Genomic DNA, 22040 nt, shown 5'->3' with positions numbered 1-22040 from the left:
CCAACAACTCCAGGAAGTAAGTGCTAATATTGTCCCCATTTCACAGATGGGGAAACTCAGGCAATCAGAGGTTCAATGACTTGTCCAGGGTCACACAGCTAGTAACACATTTGAACTCAGGTCTTCCTGACTTCAGACCTGGTGCTACCTACTGCACCACCTAGCTTCCCCTTGCCATCTGTGTGACCTAGGGCAAGTTATTTCACTCTATTGAGCCTCACCTTCAAAATGCAGGCATTGGACTAGATCAGGGCTGCTTAAACCTGGGGACTGTGAACGTTTTTTTAAGATACATATTTTAATAATTATATTTCAATGTCATTGGCTTTCATAATCTTATGTGTTTTATTTTTCTGCATTAAAATCATTACTGTGAGGACTCCAGAGGTTTGTTAGGACACAAAAAGGTGAAGAACCCCTGCACTAGAAGATGTCAAAGGTCCCCTTTGGCTGTGGGCTTTATTGTACAACCCACAGCCCCTCACTAGCTGCTTGCTTGTTCTCTGCCACCATAGAAACAGAAAAAGAGAGAGACCAGATCTTCGGGAATTGTGCAGTGCAGAAAATATTCCCAGGTAGTTAAAGTTCAGATTTAGTGCCTATTAAACTAAAAAAAAAAAATTAACATTTCAATTTTCCTCAGCAACTCTCACTCGGAATTTGGGCTTTTGAAGGATTTTGTTTGCATATTTATTTTGTCTGAACACCATGTCCTGGGGGACAATGGGAAATGTAGAATGGGCTTTAAGCAGAGATTTGAATATATGATTATGGAATTGGCTTCACAAGCACCATGATGTACCAAGCCAACTAGCAAATGAGAGATTGCAGTGACTTGTAGCTACAAGTTAGAGGAGGGGCCTTTTGCTTTGCTCTTAGCTGGTTTTATCTATTTATTTAATTTTTACTTCTGGTATCCATTAGTATCTTCTAAAATGAGAAACAGAATGACCTTATACTCTTAAATGATCACTTTTCACTGAGTGGATTGGAATTAAAGACCACACCCCGGAGAAGTGAAATGTTAATTCAGTTTTAGAGTGAAACGTTGGCACCTTGGGTAGATAGCATCTGCCTCCTGGGAGATGTTTGTGACCCTCCTGTGTGTGGTGTTTTCTATTGAATAGGCCAAAGATTTTGTCAATAATTTATCGACTGTGTGCGAGAAAGTTTGGACTCTGGGACTCCACCAGACCTTCTTGTTAATGCTGATAATTGGAAGATGGCTTCTACCCATCGGTGGTGGAATCACACGGGACCAGCTCTCTCAACTTCTTCTCATGTTTGTGGGGACTGCGGCTGACATACTGGAGTTTACTAGTGAGACCCTGGAAGAACATGATGTGAGGTAAGGAGCAGGCATTCTTCTGAAGACTTGGTGTATTCTTTGGAAGGGGGATCTTATTTTATATCAGCCATAGACATAGTTTTTTTTTTTTAGTATACCATGTCATGATCCTTATCGCTGTTCCTCACAGTGTATTTCATCTCATATCTCCATGTCTTTGCCCAGGCTGTGCCCAGTGTCTGGAATGCAATCCCTCCTCACAGCCACCTCTTAGAATCCCTAGCTTCCATCATAGCTCAGTTCAAGAGCCATTTTCTGCATAAAGCGCTTCATGGTCAATGTTCCCACCCACCCCTAGCTACTAGGGCCTTCCCTGTACTCACCAAGATTACCTGGCATTTATTTTTATATATTTAAATAATACATCTTTTTTATACATTTATGTTTATTATACATTTAAATATATTTGTTATATATATTTATATTTTGTTATACTTCCATGTATGTGCATATTGTCTCCTCTTATAAACTATAAGCTCATGGAGAGCAGGGGTTATTTATTTTTCTGTCATTATATCCTCCCCACCAAGAATACTGCCAAGCACACGATAGACACGTAATACATTCTGATTGATTGAAAATAGTCACAATTGAGAAAAAATAAAATAAAAATTATATAGTTACAACTAGCATTTGTATATACATATATGTGTTATTTAATAATATACAGCATTCACACATGCTTTTGATAAGAGGAAGCCCAATTTAATGAATAGGGAGCCCGCCTTAAAGCCAAGAATACCCAGGTTCAAGTCCCTCTTTCCGCCCATTCTGGCTGCGTGACCTTGAGCAACTCGTTAAGACTCTAAGTGGCAGAGAATGTGCTGACCTGAATTGGTGGAGAGAGGTTCCTTACCTGAGAGTTCCTTATAGTAAGGAAATTATAGGTATAGTCTCTACATAATTTTATATAGTATATAAAATGCACATATGTGCAAATTTTTTATATGTTCGTGCCTTGCTATCTATATACATAGAGGTAGATATTTGCATATAAATGTTTTATATATTATATAAAATAACTATATAATTATATATTCATACATGTAGAGAGAAAGAATAAAGCAAAGAGAAGAGAGAGGGCGAGAAAGAGAGAGAGAGACAGAGAGAGAGAGAAATTAAATCAAACCACCATGATGTAAATGACAGCTCTAACTCAAAGCTGGGTATCTCTCTTATTTTAAGTCAGAGTCCTGAGGTTCCATGGAGGAAGAAAGCATTTCTCTATAGTCAAGCCCTAAATATTCCCCAGTGTGCAGGGAGAATGGGGCAGATCAACTTTGGTTTTAGCCATTTGTTTAGTAGTTTAGTAATAACATTTAGTAATAGTAAATTTTGTTTTGAGTCATTTTTATTCGAGGTGCCCAAAGGATTTTTGGTATAGTTGCTTATAAATTAAAATGTATGGAGTTGGCAAAGTGGTAGGTTTCTTTATTTTTGTCACTAGCAAATAAACGTAGAACCCATGATCACATCTGTTTATGGAACCATTTTCTTACCATTGGGATTTAAGTCTCAGTCCTTGAATTTCTACACTTTGAGCTTGGGTTATTTTCCACAATGCTATAAAAATAAATTGGAATGAAGCTGGTTTCTAAATGCATGCTTATTGTATGCTCTGCTTTTTGAAAAAAAATACAAACATAAAATGACCTTTATACTTTAATTTACTTTACAAACAACATCATTCCAATTATAATAAAAAGTCACTTTGGCTCACCTGCATGGGAAACATTTTTTTTAACTTACGTGAATTTGTCTACAGCTCATTAAATTGATTTTTTAAAAAAGAAAGAAAAGTCCTGAATCCCAGGTGATATTTTGGCCTTCATATTTTAACTTTAGTTTTGTTGCTGTAGGCCCAACAATTTCCCCTGCCCCAGCTCTCATGGGGTATGCAGTAGATCATAACTGGAGAAAGTTGTAAGTTGAGTGGACCTGAACCATATTCCAGTGGGATAGAGGAAAGAGCATTGGTTACTTACTAGCCTTGCTTACCTTAAGAAAGTCATTTTATCTATCTAGGCCTCACTTTCCACATCTATAAAGTGGGAAGATTAGCCTAGATCTGCGATTTATTACCTGAGATCCATGAATGTAGTTTTAAAAAATATTTTGATAACTGTATTTCATATTTGTATTTGTACAAAACTGTATTTTTTTAACCCTCTGTATTTCTTTTTATGCATTTAAACATGGTTGGCAGGAGTCCAAAAACTATAATGGGCAGCTCAAGGGGTCAATGATACAAAAACAAGTAAGAACTCCAGGCCTACAATAATGTCTCTTCCAATGTCCCTTCTGGCTCTCTATCCCATGAGTCAATCTAACTCATTTAGGCCAAGAGGGCAGCTTGGTTAAGGTCACATAGATCATTAGTGACAGAAGAACCTAGATCTTCTCATTCCAAGTCCAGTATACTTTCCTCTAAATCACAAAAATGGTGTTATTCAATCATTTACTTAACAGTAAAGTCATCAGTTTTGTGAATAAAAAGACCACTGGAATGGTAGCCATGACTCCTGATTTTCAGTCCTAACTCTGATGTTAACTAGCTGTGAGACCTTGGATAAGTGATTTTGTTTCTCTGGGCCTCAGTTTCCTTATGTATAAAATAAAAAAGTTAGACTAGATATTACAGTTCTGTGATCAGTCACTCAGGCAACTAGCTTTAAAACCAAAACAAAACTTATTCTGTGCCAGACACTGTGATTAGCATTGGAAATACAAAATAATAATAATAATAATAATAATAATAATAAAAGGCAAAAACACGGTCCCTTCCCTCAAGAAGCCAACATTCTAATGGGATTACAGTGAAAGTAGACATGGCGAAACAAAGGTGGCAAAGACAGAACCAGGCTACATGAAATTTACACAGATAAGGTCCATGCTGGGGGATGTCACAAGCTTGAGGAAAGTGAGAGATCTCTTCTCAAGGTGGGGGAGAGAGAGAGAGAGAGAGAGAGAGAGAGAGAGAGAGAGAGAGAGAGAGAGAGAGAGAGAGAGAGAGAGAGAGAGAGAAAGAGAGAGAGAGAGAGAGAGAGAGAGAGAGAGAGAGAGAGAGAGAGAGAGAGAGAGAGAGAGAGAGAGAGAGAGAGAGAAGACAGGGGGAACTCTCAGACCTTATTATTATCAAAAATTATAACAGAGGCTACCAAGAGAACAGTGATAACTACTGACTTGTATGCCTAATCTGCTGTTTGCATGAATTTTTATGAGAATAATCCTCACTGAGACCAAGAACAACCTGCATGGATGTATTAAAAGTGAATAAGCAGGCGTTCATGACTGAGAGTTCACAGTTGGCCCCGTCTTTATCATCACACAACTGACTAAAAGATTCCACTGTGTTTATTTTTGGTGGACGTTTGAATCTAGGGAGCAAACTCTATCTCAAAATGTCTTCTCCAACAAAGCTTCCAAACCTCACTCGTATATTAAAGCAATGCAACAGACACAACTTGTTTGACAACCCTCTAATCATTAATATCCAGCAAGGCCTCAAACAGGGAGGCATTTGTTTGGTGAAAGGGGTTCCCATGATCATGGAGGAATTCCAGTGAACAGTCCTAGTTAAAGAGGAGTTTTACAGATCAGAGGTTCTTCATCTGGAATCCGTGAATTTAATTTAATATTGTGATAATTATGTTACAATATAATTGGTTTCCCTTGTGGTCTTATGTATTTGATTTTATGCATTAAAAAAATCATTCTGACAAGACTTTTTTTGTTAGTTTTTGTCTCTCTCTCTGTCTCTGTCTCTCCTCTCCTCTCTTCTCTTCTCTTCTCTTCTCTTCTCTTCTCTTCTCTTCTCTTCTCTTCTCTTCTCTTCTCTCTCTCTTTCTCTTTCTCTCATTCTCTCTGTGTTTAATTGTGAAGTCTTGGAACATGTTAATCTCTGAAAGAATGAAATCAATAATCACTCAAAGGGCAATGGAGAAGTAGGCATGAGCAGGCTACAGCAGGCATTACAAACAAGGAATTATCTAGTATAGCCGGGTAATAGAAAAATCAAAGGAACTTAGATAAAAAATAAAAGAAGATGGGTTGTTCCTGTGGCAAGACAGAGGGATAGCTAATGGATAGACCATGCGATGATAACAACAACAAAAAGAATAGCTAACACGTGTATGTGTATACACACATAGATCTACATCTATATCTATATATACTTTGTGAACCACTTTACCAATAATGTCATTTGATCCATTCTTATCCTTAAGTATCAGGAGAAAATAAGAAAGGTCTCTGACTTGTTAGATGGACCCCTTATAGTTGATGGGGTGGGGGCATGGACAAGTGACACACAGGTTGAATAGGAATGAATGGGTTGTGGTCTCTTATCATTGGAGGGAATACCCATATCAATGAAATAACAAATGTATTGGTGTATTGACCTATACCAAATAATCTTTAGGTTTCTATAATAGATAAATATAATAGAGTTATTGAATTGAATTGAAAGGGAATTGAAAGACATAGTCTATGATATAAAATAACACGATGAACAAACGAATTAATGAGACAGGATCAAAGCTCATAGGAGCATGGACTTAGGGCTGAAATGGACCTTGGACATCATCAAGCATAGTCCCTTCTTTTTAAAGTTGAGAGGCAGCATGATGGACAGGGAACTAGACTTACAAATCAGGAAGACTTGTGCCTCAGAAACTTACCAGCTGGATGACCCTGGGCTAGTCACTTAATTTCCCTGGCCCTCATATTCCCAGTCTGTAAAATGAGGATGTTGGCTCTAAAGTTTCCTCCAGTTCTAAATCTACACTACTAGGAAACTGAGGCCCAGCAAGATGAAGTGACTTAGACCAAAGTCACTTAGGTAGTATGGGGAAGAACCAGAATATGAAGGCGAGTATTCAGACTCCAAATCTAGTGTTCATTCTACTGCAGCTCCTGTGCCCCCAGTATGAAGCACATAAAGGGATGTAAATGTCAATGACAAAATCTAGCCATGAAAACACAACTAACCTCAGCTAAGGCTGAAATATGCATCTGGTGGAGATGGGGTGGATGCGTATGGGACGAGAAGGGAATTAACCATGACACTGACCATAGTAGTGGAAGGGACATCTCAAGGGACTAATCTGAAAGGCTTTATAACTTAAGAATAAAAGCCATTCTCAATTGGATTCCATGTGGTGAAGGAAGAAGAAGAGCATGGTACTTTGTATCATAGGATCTGGGTTCAAATACTGGTTCCTGTCTTTGGGATTTGGAGCAATTCATTTCACTTCTCTGAAACTCAGTTTTCTCTGGGTCTCTTGATTGTATGATTTCTGAAGTCCTTTCTGGCTCTAAATCTAAGTATTAGTGTCTTTGGATCCTTAAAGGATATTCAGTCCAAACGTCTCTGCCTCAGTGGTAACTGTATGGCACATCCTGCATGTTTTCTAAAGCCTAGTTGTTGAACATAGTAAGGAGATCTCCCTAACGCCCTTTACCTTCTATGCACTTATATAATCACCTCATTTATCTATTATTTTCATCCTGATTCATAACTCTGGGTATTTGCTGTGTCCACTGTGCCTTCCTTCTAGTTGTCCTAAAACTCCATCTTTCAGTCTTGAAGAAATCCCCCTCTGCTCATTTTTGCTTTTCTGAGATTTGTGAAACTACTTCGTCCTGTTCACATTATTTATCCTATTTCTTTGCTTCCTGTAGCCATCAGAGGTCTCTTCTGGGAGACTTGGTGGGGCCTAGTGGTTCACGCAGACATCTGATTCACTGGATTCCCACATCGGTAATTAGTCATTTCCTCTCAGGCAAGATGTAGTCCATTTCCCTACTCAATATATTCTTTGGACGTGACACTGAACTTTTCCATGCCCCAGACAACTCTCTAAAAGTAGAAGTTACCAGGAATTTCCTCATCTGCACCAGTAGAGGGAATTTCCACACAAGGACTTTCCCATACCTATGAAAGCACAGGCCTAAGTGGGACAAAACATCATTGTTTAATGACTTTTAATTGAAATCTAGTAAATGTTGCTGTAGTTCAGTCATTCAGTTGTGTCCAACTCTTTGTGACTCCATAGACCATAGTACACCAGGTCCTTCTGTCCTTCACTCTTTCTCAAAGTCTGTCCAAATTCATATTCATTGTGTCCATGACACTACCTACCCACCTCATCCTCTGCCATCCCCTACTCCCTTTGCCTTCAATCTTTCCCAACTTCAGGGTCTTTTCCAATGAGTCCCATCTTCTTGTTATGTGGCCAAAGTATTTAAGCTTCAGCTTCAGTATTTGACCTTCCAGTGAATACCCTGAATTAGCTTCTTTAGGTATTGACTGATATGATCTCCTTGATACCCCAGGGACTCTCAAAAGTCTTCTCTAGCACCACAGTTTGAAAGCATCAGTCCTGCACCTCTCAGCTTACTTTATAATCCAACTCTCACAGCCAATCAGAAAGTAGTCAAGGTAAATAGGTAGGAGGTTTCAACACCTATAACATTTTTGGTATCTTAATCCTAAACCCTATTTTCCATTTTTCTCCATCTTCTCTTGTACCTTCACTTGCCTTTATCTCTGGATTTTAAAACTATACCTTCTCTGTGGCTGGCCAATCCTAGATCTTCCCTCTGCATCTGAGGCTTCCTAGCCCTGGAACAACCTCTCACTTCCATTGCTGCTTACTCTGGTATATCCCTCCACAAGACCATCCCTCCTTCTTTTATTGGCAAATTCCTTCTGGAGCCACTATATTATGGGGGAGGCGGGGCCCAGACTGACCTGCCTTCATCCTCCTCCCGGCCTTATTCCTGAATTTTTTTCTGGACTTTCTGTACAAAACCATGTCCCAGAATAAGGTACCCTCACTCTTCCCAACCTTTTATGTGATGTGTTCTCTTCTTAGAATGTAAGCTCCTCAAAGGCAGAAACCATTGTTCTTTGTGCTTGGCGTCCCCAATACTAGCATAGTGTCTGGCACAGAGCAAGTGGTCAATTAATTAATTAATTCCTTCTTTCCTATGCCCAACCTCATATTGAAATAAATAATATTAATGTATAATGTTCATCTGGATGATCTTGGAGGGTTCCCTAGTGGATTTCCCTGCTTCTCCTACTTCTGCAACGGTTGTTGGCACACAGGCTGGGATGACGTTGATGGCACCCTGTTTTCTTGAGGTCCTTAGGAGAACTGCAAGGCAGATGATGAAATGTACCATGAAATGAGGGAGGTTGTTGCTGCCCTTGGAAACAGAAAATCCAACTCCATCTCCCTCCTTCCCATAGGGTAGAACTAGGAGTGATGGGGGTAGATTGCATAAAGATTGATTTGGGCTTGCTCACAGGAAACTCTCTTAGGGTGTATTAGAGCTCCTCCAAAGTAGGAAAAGACTGCCCTGGGAGGTGGTGAGATCTCTCTCACTAGATGTAGGGAGGAGTATTGTTCAGTACGTATTGGACTAGAGACTTTCCTATTATTAGCCTACGTTTACACAGTGCTTTACATATATTATTTCATTTGATCCTCACAGGGTCCCTGTGAAGTAATTGAAAAAGCTCATGAAAAGTGGGGCTGGCCATATTAAGACAGACAATTTTGCAGTTCAGGTATATCCAACTTTGTGAGCCCATTTGGGATTTTCTTGACAAAGATACTGAGGTGGTTTGCCATGTCCTTCTCCAGCTCATTTTACAGATGAGGAAACTGAGGCAATCATAGTTAAGTGACTTGCTGAAGGTCATACAGGTAGTAAGTATAGTAAGCTAGTAAGTAAGGCAGATTTGAACTCAGGAAGATGAGTCTTCCTGACTCTAGGCCTGGCACTGTGTGCACAGTGGCACGTTTTAGTTGCCCAAGAGAGACAATAGCTTCCAATGATAGGGAGCTAGGAACCCCAGTCTGGCCAGAAGTCATCTGAAGGTTTGTGTTCAGTTGTGGGCACTGCTGTTTAAGAAGGACGTTGTTGAGTATCCAGAGGAAGGCAGCCAAAATGGTGAAGGACCATGGATCCATGTCATAGGAGGGTCCGTTGAAGGAACTGGTTGAGTTTAGCCTGGAGAAAGGAAGGCTGGGATGGGGGTGGTGGTGGGGAGGGGATATGATGTCTGACTTTAAGTATTCAAAGGGCTCTCATATGCAAAACAGATTAGAAGTGTTCTGTTTTGTCTCAGAGGCCAAAACTAGGTACAATGGACCGATGTTGGAGATATACAGATTTTGACCATGAGAGCTGTCCAAAAGTGGAATGGGGCTGCCTGAGATATGGCTGGTTCCCTCACATTGGAGGTCTTCAAGCAAAGCCTTGATAAATTCTTGTCAGGTGTGCCATGGAAGGGAGCCTCGTCCAGTTATGAGATGGGAGCTGGGAAGAATGGAGGTGATCTGAATGGGGGAGAACTTGAAATAATGACTACGAATTCAGCCTACAAGCTTGGGAAGGAACCATTCCAGACCTAGGGTGCAGAGTGAGTGGGGAGCCAGAGACAAAAATGTTGGTTCTTTTTTAAAAAGTGCCAAATAAGATCTATCCCAGGGTCAGTGCCCAAAATAGCTTACTGTTAACAAGTCTCCAGTCAGAGAAGTGACTATTCTCAAGTTAGTGTTCTTGATGTAGAACGTGTTAGAATGCTTGTTCACTTTGGGGAAGTAGCAAATGTATGGATTTTAAAAAATGTTTTACTTATTTATTACAAGGATTGTGTTTTCCTTTCTTTTTTAATAGGGGGAGGGGGAGAAGGGAGCTAAGTTACAAATGTCAAAAAAAAAGAAACAAAAGAAGGTCATTTAAGCATTTTTTTAATGCTCAGAAAGATTTTCAACAAAAGATTTTCAGAGGGAAAAACACAAGCAAGACAGCTTTGAAAGTTACCTGTTTAATTTATTATATAAATAATAAAAATATTTGAAAATGTTATAATAAAATAATGACTAGAAATAGCATTACAACATAAACAATATAACTATAATATGATATGTCCCTGGTTAAGAAGTTGAGAGGCATAATGTCCCCAAGCCTGAGTTTCCTCGTTTGTAAAGAGGGGAAAAGGATAAAATTAAATTTGCAGAGCTGTTTGTGAGACTCTGATAAGATAAAGATCTGCAAAGAGAATTTTAAAGTGCTATAGAAAAGTGGGCTGTTTTTATTTACGCACTCACATAAAATAAGCCCACCCAGTAGGTGCAATTTTCCTTTTCAAAAGCTATGGTGCTATTTGCCCAATGGATGAAAATGGGGGAGGGACAGATCCCCATTCTGGGCATTTGTACCTGTGATCAGTCATTTTGATCAATAACTCTTCTGTCTTGGCCAGTATGGAGGCAATAGTACACATTTAATGGAGTCAGTAACCTGCCTGGATTGGGCAATTTCCATCTGAAGTTGCCTCAGAACTTTTGAGTAGTTGCCATGTGGTCTTGGTGACTTATTTTTACCCCCTTTGTCTCCGTTAGTTTAGGCTCGTCTTGTGTACTGGCCCTTCCTTGACCTAATACCCCAGATCTACCCACCTCAGACATCCTGGGACCTCAAATAGCTTTTCCAAAACTGTTTCTGAATGCTTTGGTGACCTTTCCCAACCCCTTATCTTCCCAAAGTGACCCATATTTTGTGTGGATTCACATGTCATTGGCACATGCAAAGGAATGCAGCTGTAATTGCAGCTACAAATAGAATGAGCATTTAAAAAATTGTCCCAAACTGTTAATGAAGAATTTTTATGCTAAGAAATATGGTTGCACCCATTGACTGTGATGCAGACAAGAAGAGGAGTTTTCACTTTGCCTTTGACTGGAAATGCTTGTTTAGTTGAAGAGCCTGAAGATTTGGGGGCGAGGGGAAAAGAAGAGGAAAAGGATTCCCAAATCTAGGCAAATCCTAGAACTTTAGTTTTCTCACCTGTGATTAAAATGGGTGCAGTCATCACTGGGGCAGCTAGCAGTGCAGGGGTTTGAGGGCGGGGCGTGGAGTCAGGACCATCTGAGTTAAAATCCAGCCTCAGACACTTACTAGTTGTATGACCCTGGGCAAGTCACTTAACCTCTGTTTGCCTCAGTATAGCACCTACCTCCCAGGGTTGTTGTGAAGATCAAAGGAGATAATGATTGCAAAATGTTTAATCCAGTGCTTGGCACATAGCAGGACTATATAAATGTTAACTGTTGTTGCTGTTAGTGATTTGAAACATTCTTTTATATGGTTGTTATTAGTTGGCAATTCTTCTTTTGAGAACTATTCATTCATCTTTTGGTCACTGAATTTGGCTGATAGGGAAATCAGTCTAGCTAACTGAGAGGGGCAGCTAGGTGGCACAGCGGGTAGGGCACTGAGCCTGGAGTCAGGAGGACCTGAGTTCAAATCCGGTTTCATACTTGCTAGCTGTGTGACCCTGAGCAAGTCAGTTAACCCTGTTTACCTCAGTTTCCTCATCTGTAAAAATGAGCTGGAAAAGAAAATGGAAAACAATTCCAGTATCTTTGCCAACAAAATCCTAAATGGGGTCATGAAGAGTCAGACACAACTGCAAGGACTGAACAACCACAGACTTCAAAGAAGACTCATTCCAAGACTGACTGCAGGGGAATGAACTTTTCAACCACACTAACTCTCAAAGACCATCTGCTGGACTATAGAGAGTTCGTGACCTATGTTGGTAGAAGGAGCCCCCCACTCTGATGAAATTCAACTTGTCATCTCTCATGGGAGGATTTTCTGGAGCCCCTCCCACACCAGTTGTTACTGCTCTCCACTTCACAATTCCATTGTGTATATATATTATTTTTTCTGTGTAAACATTGTAGAATGTAAGCTCCTTGAGGGCAGGGACTGTTTCCTTTTTGTCTTTTTTAACCCCAATGCCTCTCACATTTATTTGTTTTTAACCAGACCTTTGATATCATTGGTTCCTGGTGAAGATTTCTCTACCCATGCAGGATTGTACCTTCTCTGCAAGTTCTCATCTGAGAGACTTTCCTGGGGGTTCTTAGAGATGAGGTGACTTATCCAAGGTCACACAGCCAGTATGTGGCAAAGGCATGGTTTAAACTTGAGTCTTTCTGATATTGAAGCCAACTCTCTAATCTGCTGTGCCATGCATATGTAATCCACTTAGTAGGTACTTTATTATACATATCAAGAGATTTAGAGCTATAAGAGGCACCCACTCTCATCTAGTCTTGCTCCCTCATTTTATAGGGAAGTAAACAGAAGTCAAGAGTGAGGAAATCCCTTGGTAAAACTTGATTAATTGTAATGAATTGAATCCTTGAAGCAATGAGGTGGAAGCTCATCACTGCATCTTGCTTATGCATATCTTCAGTATATTGCACATGCATCTTGTAGCTCCAACTATGTAGATGTCCACCCCACCCCCCAAGAAAACCCATGAAGCTGGGTCTGGGTGGGGAAGATTGTGTGTTTCTGCAGGTTTTCTGCAATGTGTTTATGAACATTATTGAATGTTGTGTTTCTCCCAGAAATAATCCTGTACTTGTCTATGCAATTCTTGCCATTTGGACCTGGAGCATGCTACAGTTTCCACTTGACCTTGCAGGTTAGTGCTTGTTTTGCCCTGTAAATGACATTCTATCTCTTACCTCCATGCCTTTGCCTGAATGTACTGCATGTCTGGCATGCCCTTCCTTACTCTTCTTCATAGATTACTGAGCTTTGTTCAAAGCCCAGCTCAGTTACCACTTCCTTCTCAAAACCTTTCCTGAATCCTCATCATGAATGTTCCCACTCTTTGAAATTGCTTTCTTTACTTTGTATACAGTTTGCATTTACTTAATTGGATACATGTTCTCCCTCTCTCTCCCTCTCTCTCTCTCTCTCTCTCTCTCTTTCTCTCTCTCTCTCTCTCTCTCTCTCTCTCATTCTCTTTCTCTCTCTCATTCTCTCTCTCTCAAGTCCCAGGGCAGGGGCTATTTTTGCCATTGTATCTCCAGTTACTAGTAAATACCTTGCACATAGTAGGCACTTCATATTTCTTTCATTGAATTGGCCAAGAGCCCAAAGAAATAAAAGTTTCCAACAACCTTGAGTGCATCAAGGCACCCCTTATTCACTCATTACTCTTAGTGAGATCCTGTGTAGCTTTACCAGAGCTGGTAAGATGGCCATTATCAGGGCCCACACAGTGAACCTCTGGAAATTGTTAGTAACGAATTTTCATGTCTAAGTGTGGATTTTGAATGATTTCAAGAGGGAAAGTGGTCAGGATTTAGTGTGGCCAGGGAAGCACTTGGATATGTCCACAGTCTAGGAATACTTGGAAAGTTAAGGCCATTTTTGAGTTGCAGAGAGATGAAAGTAATCCAAAATCTATACTAAGAATTTTAGTGTTTCTTTTGTAATGAAACTCAGAATCCAATTGGATCTGTTTTAGAATGGATCCAGATTACTAACCCTGAGCCTAAGATGATCTAAGCTTCCCCATAGATAATGAGCTGTGAAAAACCTGATTGATTATCTAGTCCACCACCATGTTTTGCAAATGAGGATACTGAAAGGGAATGCTGCAGAGGGCATAGAACCAGGATTCGAACCTGGTTCCTCTGAGCCCAAAGCCATTTCCACTCTTTCATGCTGGTGACCCAGGGCTGGCCCAAAACATTATAGGCCCCTCCATCCTACAGTGCCCATCTGCCCGGGCCTGCCCTGAGTCTGCACTTCACTGATGTCTGCCCCAGCCTCTGTTTGGCTCATTCCCTTTTCCTCATTCACTCCATTTTCTCCATCACTAAAATTTCCCTTTCAATCAGGATGCAACAGATCTTATGTCTTTAAGACAAACTATTTATACACACACACATTTGTCATCAGTTGGAGGTTTTCAGAGTTTAGATGCCAATCTGTTGTCAGGTATGTTGTGGGGATTCCTTCTGCATACAGATTAGACTAGCCACCCTCTGAGGTCCCTTCCAACCCTTCAAAAAATTTTGTAATTCCATCTTGAATGAAAAGCTCAGAGTAATTCTCAAAGTTCCCATGGACTACATCTTATACCAACTGTCATTTGCTAAAAATCAATCAGTTAAGAAGCATTTATTAAGTGCCTACTGTGTTCCAGAAACTGAGTTTCCAGAGATACAAAGAAAAAAAAAATCCCTGCCCTCAAAGGGTCTCCATTCTAATGGGGAGACAACATGAAAAATCAGAACATACAAGTTATATACTGAGTAGATGGAAGCTAGTTTTAGAAGAGATGGCACTAGCAACTTGGGGTTCCAAGAAAGGTCTCTTGAAAAAGAAAAAAAATACTGAGGTAATTATACACACACACACACACACACATACACACACACACACACACACGCACGCACGTGCGCGCGCCAAAGTTAATGAGAAGATGACACTACTTTTGTTGAAAGATCAATGAAGGATACTTTGATACTTGGATGAATTTGTCATCTCATCAATGAGCCTTCTCCTAACAATGCAGCTCATAGTACATCTTAGGAATTTGGTTCAAGTCTTGCCCCTGATTCCTTACTCCCTACAGGACTCTGGGCATGTTAACCTCCCTGGACATAGGACCTGAGATTTAAAGCTGGAAGAGATGTTGGAGATCATTTCCAACTCCAATATTTAAGGAACCTGAGGCCCAGAGAGGGAAGAGGATTTACCCAAAGTTCCATGAATACTCAAAGGCAGATCTGGGATTAGAACTTGGGTCTTATCATTCTCAGTCTATAAACCGTCCACCATCCCAAGGGGTAGGCCCCACCCTGCCCAGTATCCTCATCTCTAAAACAAGGGGTTGCACCAGATGACCTTTGAGGTTCCCTCCAGATTTGAAGTCAAGAGCTGTTGTTTCTTCTGTGCCTCATGTCCTATGTCATTCTTGTCTGCCTCCTCCAATGACGTGAGGGCCTTTCTCAAGTTCTCTTGGCATTGTCAAGTGTCGCCATTTCTGCCTTCACCCACTCGTGTACGTCTTCTTCTCTCCAGCCACACAACTCCCACCCTGGAGCAGGCTCCTATTATTCCATGCCCAGAGCACTGCAGTAGCCTGCTGGTTGGTTTTCCTGACTCAAGCCTCTTTCCGCTATCATTCATCCTCCATTCAGCCACCAAAGTGATCTTCCTAAAGCTCAGGCCTCCCCATTGCCTCCCTTTTACTTCCAGGATCAAATATAAAATTCTTTGTTCAGTTTTTAAATCCCTTCACAACCTGGGTGCTTCCTACCTTTTGCATCTTTTCGTGCATCACTCCCCTTCTGCCTACTTGGGTCTTTGCACACAACTCTACATCTCCCTAATCCTTGCCCTCTTCAAAAAACAAAGGACCAACAGCAAAAGTCTTTTTATTGGCTGTCATCTAGGCTGTAATCCTCTTCCTCACCTCTGCCTCCTGGCTTCCCTGACTTCTCTCAAGCCTGCATTCAAATCTAACCTTCTGCAAGAAACCTTTTGTGCCCCTCTCCATTTACATGTATAGATCTTGTACTTGCATGGCAATTTGCATGTTGTCTCCTCCCATGAGAATGTGAGCTCCTCCAGGGGTTTTCTTTGTATCGTTACCATTTAATGCAATACTTGGCACATAGTAGGTGCTTATGAATGCTTGTGGATTGTGATGAAGATGGCATGGATACCAGTGAATTTCATGGGATATCCACCAATTATCCCTCATGCTTGTTATTTTGACAGACTCATCATTTCTTTAAAGGTCATCATTCCTTTTGGTGACATCCTTCATGCCTTAAGTTAATAACAAGCTCGTGCCACAAATAAGAAAAATAAAACAATAAGCTCACATCCCAAACACGTATACTGTTAGAGAACCAAGTCATGGGCTACTGGATGTGTGCCCACCCAACCACAGGCTGCTTTAGAAGTCAGACCCCATCATCCCCAGTGTTTCTCAAATGACCATTGCCCAACTGGTTCCCAGGAAGGGACAATGCCAGGCCCCAGCTGGCATTTGCCACATCTTATGGTTTGAAGGCTCACTGAGAAAATCTTTTATTTTAGAAGGAGAGTCTATAAACTATCAGGGACCATAATGTCATGCAGTTATGAGAAGCAAGGAGAGCAATGGGGCTTTTATTTATTTTTTTTAATTAAAAATATGAACCTTTAATTCTAGGGGAAGCCTGAGATCATTAAAAGCGCTTTACAATTTCCTTTTTTAAAATTTTAAAACATTTTTATTTAAAGTTTTGAGATTTAAATTCTACCTCTCTCCCCTCCATGAGATGGTAACCAATCAAATACAGGTTATACATGTTCAATTATGTAAAACATTCCCTTATTAGTCATTTAGTACAGGAAGACCTGAATAAGAGAAAAAAAATGAAAGAAAGAAAATGAAAAATATCATGCTTCAGTCTGTATTCAATCATTCTGGAGGCAGATAGTATGCTTTATCATTATTCTTTTGGGATTGTCTTGGATCATTGTATTCCTGAGAATAGTGAAGTCATTCACAGTTCTTCATCAAGTAATATTGCTATTACTGTGTACAACGTTCTTCAGGTTTATTCACTTCACTTTGCATCAGTTCATGTAAGTCTTTCCAGGTTTTTCTCAAATCATCCTGCTTCTCAATGCTGCAGCACAATAATACTCCACTACAAACATACCACAACATGTTTAGCCATTCTTCAATTGATGGGCATTCCTTTGATTTCCAATTCTTAGCCACCACAAAAAGAGCTGCTATAAATATTTTTGTACAAATATGTCCTTTTTGGGGCAGCTAGGTGGAGCAGTAGATAGAGCACCAGCCCTGAAGTCAGGAGGACCTGAGTTCAAATCTGGCCTCAGACCAAACACTTGGCACTTACTAGCTGTGTGACCCTGGGCAGGTCACTTAACCCCAATTTCCTAAAAGCAAAAAAACAAAAACAAAAAACAAAAAACAAATATATCCTTTTGATTATTTTGGATGTCTTTAGGATATAGACCTAGCTGTGGCATTGCTGGATCAAAGGGTATGCACAGTTTTATAGCCCTTTGGTCATAGTTTATTACTTTCTAGAATGGTTGGATCAGTTCACAAATCCAACAACAGTACATTAGTGTTCCAGTTTTCCCATATCCCCTCCAATATCAACATTTTCCTTTTTTTTTTTTATCATATTTGCCACTCTGATAGGTGCAAGGTGGTACCTCAGAGTTGTTTTAATTTGCATTTCTCTAATCAATAGTGATATAGAGCATTTTTTTCATATGATAGTTGCTAGCTTTGATTTCTTTGTCAGAAAACAGCCTGTTCATATCCTTTGACCATTTATCAATTGGGGAATGGCTTGTATTTTTATAAATTTAACTAGGTTCTCTATGCATTTGAGAAATGAGATTTTTATCAGAGATACTTATTGCAAAATTTCCCCCCAGTTTTCTACTTTCCTTATAATTTTGGTTGCATTGGTTTTGTTTGTGCAAAAACTTTTTTACATAATCAAATTTACATATAGTCAAAATGATTTTATATAACCAAAATTATCTTTTTTTTTTACATTTTGTAATGCTCTCTATATCTTCTTTGGTCCTAAATTCTTCCTTCATCCATAAATCTCACAGATAAACTATCTTATGCTTTCTTAATTTGCTTATGGTATCATCTGTTATGTGTACTCCTTTTGACCTTATCTTGGTATAGGGTGTGAGATGTTGGTCTATCCCTAGTTTCTGCTATCCTGTTTTCTAGTTTTCCCAGCAGTTTTGGTCAAACAATGAGTTTTTGTTCCAAAAGCTTGGATCTTTGGGTTTATCATATACAAGATTAGTATGGTCATTTACTAGAATGTAATTTGTACTTAATCTACTCCACCTATCCACCACTCTATTTCCTAGCCAGTACCAGATTATTGTGATAATTACTGTTTTGTAATACACTTTGAGATCTGGTATGGCTAGACCACCTTCTTTCACATTTTTTTCCATTGATTCCCTCGATATCCTTGCGTTTTTGTTCTTCCAGATGAATCTTGTTATTATTTTTTCTAGCTCAATAAAATAATTTTGATAGTTTGATTGATATGGCACTGAATAAATGGATTAATTTAGGTAGAACTGTCATTTTTATTTTATTGACTCAGCCCACCCATGAGCAATTAATATTTTTCCAATTGTTTAGATCTGACTTTATTTGTGTGAAAAGTGTTTTATAGTTGTGTTCATATAGTTGCCATGTTTGTCTTGGCAGGTCCCAAGCATTTTTTATTGTCTACAATTATTTTAAATGGAATTTCTCTTTCTATCTCTTGTTGCTAGAATTTGATGCTAATATATAGAAATGCTGATGATTCACTCCTGATTGTATTGAGAAGGCTTCTAGCTTATCTTTTTATTACAGATAATGCTTGCTGATGGTTTAGATAAATATTACTTATCATTTTAAGGTGAGCTTTATTCATTCATATGCTCTCTAGTGTTTTAATAAGAATGGATGCTGTAGTTTTCAAAGACTTTTTCTGCATACATCGAGATAATCGTATGATTTCTGTTGGTTTTGTAATCAATGTGGTCAATTATGCTAATAGTTTTTGTAATATTGAATGAGCCCTGCCTTCCTGGTATAAATCCCACCTGGTCTTAGTGTATGATCCTTGTGATATATTGCTATAATCTCTTTGCTAGTATTTTATTTAAATTTTTTTGCATCAATATTCATTAGGGAAATTGGTCTATAGTTTTCTTTCTCTATTTTGACTCTTCCTGGTTTGGGTATCAGCACCATATTTGTGTCATAAAAGGAATTTGGTAGGACTCCTATTTTTCCAAATAGTTTTGTAGTATTAGAATTCATTGCTCTTTAAATGTTTCATAGAATTCATTTGTGCATTCATCTGGTCCTGGGGATTTTTTTAGGAAGTCCATTGATGGCTTGTTCAATTTCCTTTTCTAAAATGGGGTTATTTAAGCATTTTACTACTTCTGTTAACCTGGGCAACTTATACTTTTGCAGATATTCATCTATTTCATTTATTGTCAACCTTATTGGCATATAATTGAGCAAAATAATTCCTAGCAATTGTCTTAATGTCTCTTCATCGGTGGAGAATTTACTTCCTTCATTTTTGATACTAATAATTTCATTTTCTTCTTTCCTTTTTTAAATCAAATTAACCAATGGCTATTTATTTTATTGTTTTTTCATAAAACTAGCTTCTAGTTTTGTTTATTAGTTCAATGGTTTTCCTACTTTCAATTTTGTTAATATCTTCTTTAATTTTCAGGATTTCCAATTTTTTGTTTAATTAGGGATTTTTAATTTGTTCTTTTTCTAGTTTATTTTAGTTGCATAACAAATTCATTGATCTGCTTTTTCTCTATTCAGTTGTGGTAAGAGATATAAAATTTCCCCTAAGTACCACTTTGTCTGCATCCCATAAATTTTGGTATATTGTCTCATTGTTGTTATTTTCTTTAATGAAATTACCAATTTTTACATGATTTATTCTTTGACACACTTGGATTTTTTTTAGGATTAGATTATTTAATTTCCATTTAGTTTTTAATATTTCTTTCCATTGTCAGTTATTGAATGTAATTTTATTGCATTGTGATCTAAAAAGGATACATTTATTATTTCTGCTTTACTGCATTTGGTTGTGAGGTTTTTATGTCCTAATACAAGCTTGATTTTTGTGAAGTTGCCATGGAATGCTGAGAAAAAGGTATAATTCTTTCTATTCCCATTCAGTTTTCTTCAGAGATCTAGCATATCTAATTTTTCCAAAATTTTATTCACCTCCTTAATTTCTTTCTTGTTTATTTTGTGGTTAGGTTTATCTAGTTTTGAGAGGGGAAAGTTGAGATCCCTCACTAATATAGTTCTATTATTCCTATAACTCATTCAACTTCTTCAAAAATTTAGATGCTAATCCATTTGGTAAGTATTTGTTTAGTATTGATATGAATTCATTATCTATAGTACCTTTCAGCAAGATATAGTTTCCTTCTTTATCTCTTTTAATTAGATATATTTTTGCTTTTGCTTTGTCTGAGATCATGATTGCTACCCTTGCCTTCTTTGCTTTGGCTGAAGCATAATAGATTCTGTTCCAGTTCCTCACCTTTACTCTGTATCTCTCTGCTTCAGATGTGTTTCTTAGAAACAACATATTGTAGGATTCTGTGTTTTAATCCATTCTGTTATCTGCTTCCATTTTATGGGTGAATTCATCCCATTCACATTTATAGTTAGGATATCTAACTGTATTTCCCCAATGCTATTTTTCACTTGTTTATCCCCTTTCTCTTACACCAGAACTTTTTCCTCTTCACAAGTGTTTTACTTCTGATCACTGCCTTTCCCAATATACCCTCCCTTTTATCAGTTCTCCCCTTCCCCCTCTGCTATCCCTCTCCTTTTTTACTTCCTTATCCAGCTGAGTGTGTATATTATTCTTTATTGAGCTAATTTTGATGAGAGTAATGTATAAGCTTTGCCCATCCCCCCCACATGGTTTCCCTTTTTTTTAAAATATAAATGTACTTATAGTTTTAGACATTTACTTCCACAAGTTTTTGAGTTCCAAATTTTCACCCCATCTCACCCCTCCCCCCACCCCAAGATGGCATGCATTCTGAATATCCCTTCCCCTAGTCTGTCCTCTCTTCTATCTCCCCCCCCCTTCTCTTATCCCCTTCACCTTCTATTTTCCTGTAGGGCAGGATAGATTTCTGCACCCCGTTTCCTGTATTTCTTATTTCCCAGTAGCATGTGAAAACTTTTTTTAAAATATTTTTTTAAAACTTTAGGTTCAGATTTTCTCTCTTCCTCCCTCCACCCACCCTCATTGAAAAGGCAAGCAACTCAATATAGGTTGTACATGTACAGTTATGCAAAACACTTCCATAGTAGACATGTTGTGAAAAACTAACTCTATTTCCCTTAATCCTATCCTGCCCACCCATTTATTCTATTCTTTCTTTTGATCCTGTCTGTCCTCAGAAGTATTTGCTTCTGATTACCCCTTTCCCAATCTGCCCTCCTCTCTATCATCCCCCTGCTCTCTTGTCCCCTTCTCCCCCTATTTTCCTGTAGGGTAAGACAGATTTCCATACCCAATTGAATGTGTATGTTATTCCCTTCTTAAGCCAAATCCTATGAGAATAAGATTCACTCATTCCCTCTTACCTTCCCCCATTTCCTCTCCACTGTAAGAGCCCTTTCTTTTCTGTTTTATTTTTGTGAGATAATTTACCCCATTCTACCTCTCCCTTTCTTCTTCTCTCAGTATAATCCTCCCTCATCCCTTAATTTTATTCTCCAGATAAGACCCCTTAATCTTCAATTCACCCTGTGGCTCTATCTATCTATCTATCTATCTATATACATACATATAATTTTTTCCCTCCAACTACCCTAATACTGACAAAGGTCTCATGAGTTATAAATATTATCTTTCCATGCAGGAATGCAAACAGTTCAATCTTAATAAGTCTCTTATGATTTCTCTTTCCTGTTTGCCTCTTCATGTTCCACTTGAGTCCTCTATCTGAAAGTCAAATTTTCTATTCAGCTCTGGTCTTTTCATCAGGAATGCTTGAAAGTCCTCTATTTCACTGAATGACCATTGGTTTCCCTTCTATTAAAGTAGCTTTTTGTGCCTCTTTCATGTGGGATAATTTACCCCGTTCATTCCCCTCCTTTTACTTCCAGTGCAATTTCCTTCTCACCCCTTTATTTTAGCTTGTTTTGGTATCATCCCATCAAAATCACCTTATATCCACACCGTCTGTCTGCAAACACTCCTTATAATTG

General features: G+C 38.8%; 1 protein-coding gene across 1 annotated transcript in view; it reads left to right on the top strand.

The window, feature by feature from the left end:
• The window catches only part of TMEM26 (transmembrane protein 26), a 59205-nt gene that overhangs the window by 28173 nt on the left and 8992 nt on the right, over positions 1-22040 (top strand). Inside the window, exons 4-5 of the mRNA XM_020998234.2 lie at positions 1128-1348; positions 12793-12869. Coding sequence (XP_020853893.1) covers positions 1128-1348; positions 12793-12869 — 298 coding nt within the window. The remainder of the gene's footprint in view (positions 1-1127; positions 1349-12792; positions 12870-22040) is intronic.

The sequence above is a fragment of the Phascolarctos cinereus genome, unplaced genomic scaffold (assembly GCF_003287225.1).
Source record: "Phascolarctos cinereus isolate Bilbo 61053 unplaced genomic scaffold, phaCin_HiC Scaffold_3;HRSCAF=262, whole genome shotgun sequence".
NCBI classification, from domain to species: domain Eukaryota; kingdom Metazoa; phylum Chordata; class Mammalia; order Diprotodontia; family Phascolarctidae; genus Phascolarctos; species Phascolarctos cinereus.
Note: the sequence above shows the minus strand (reverse complement) of the source record. Positions and strands in the feature narration are given on the sequence as shown.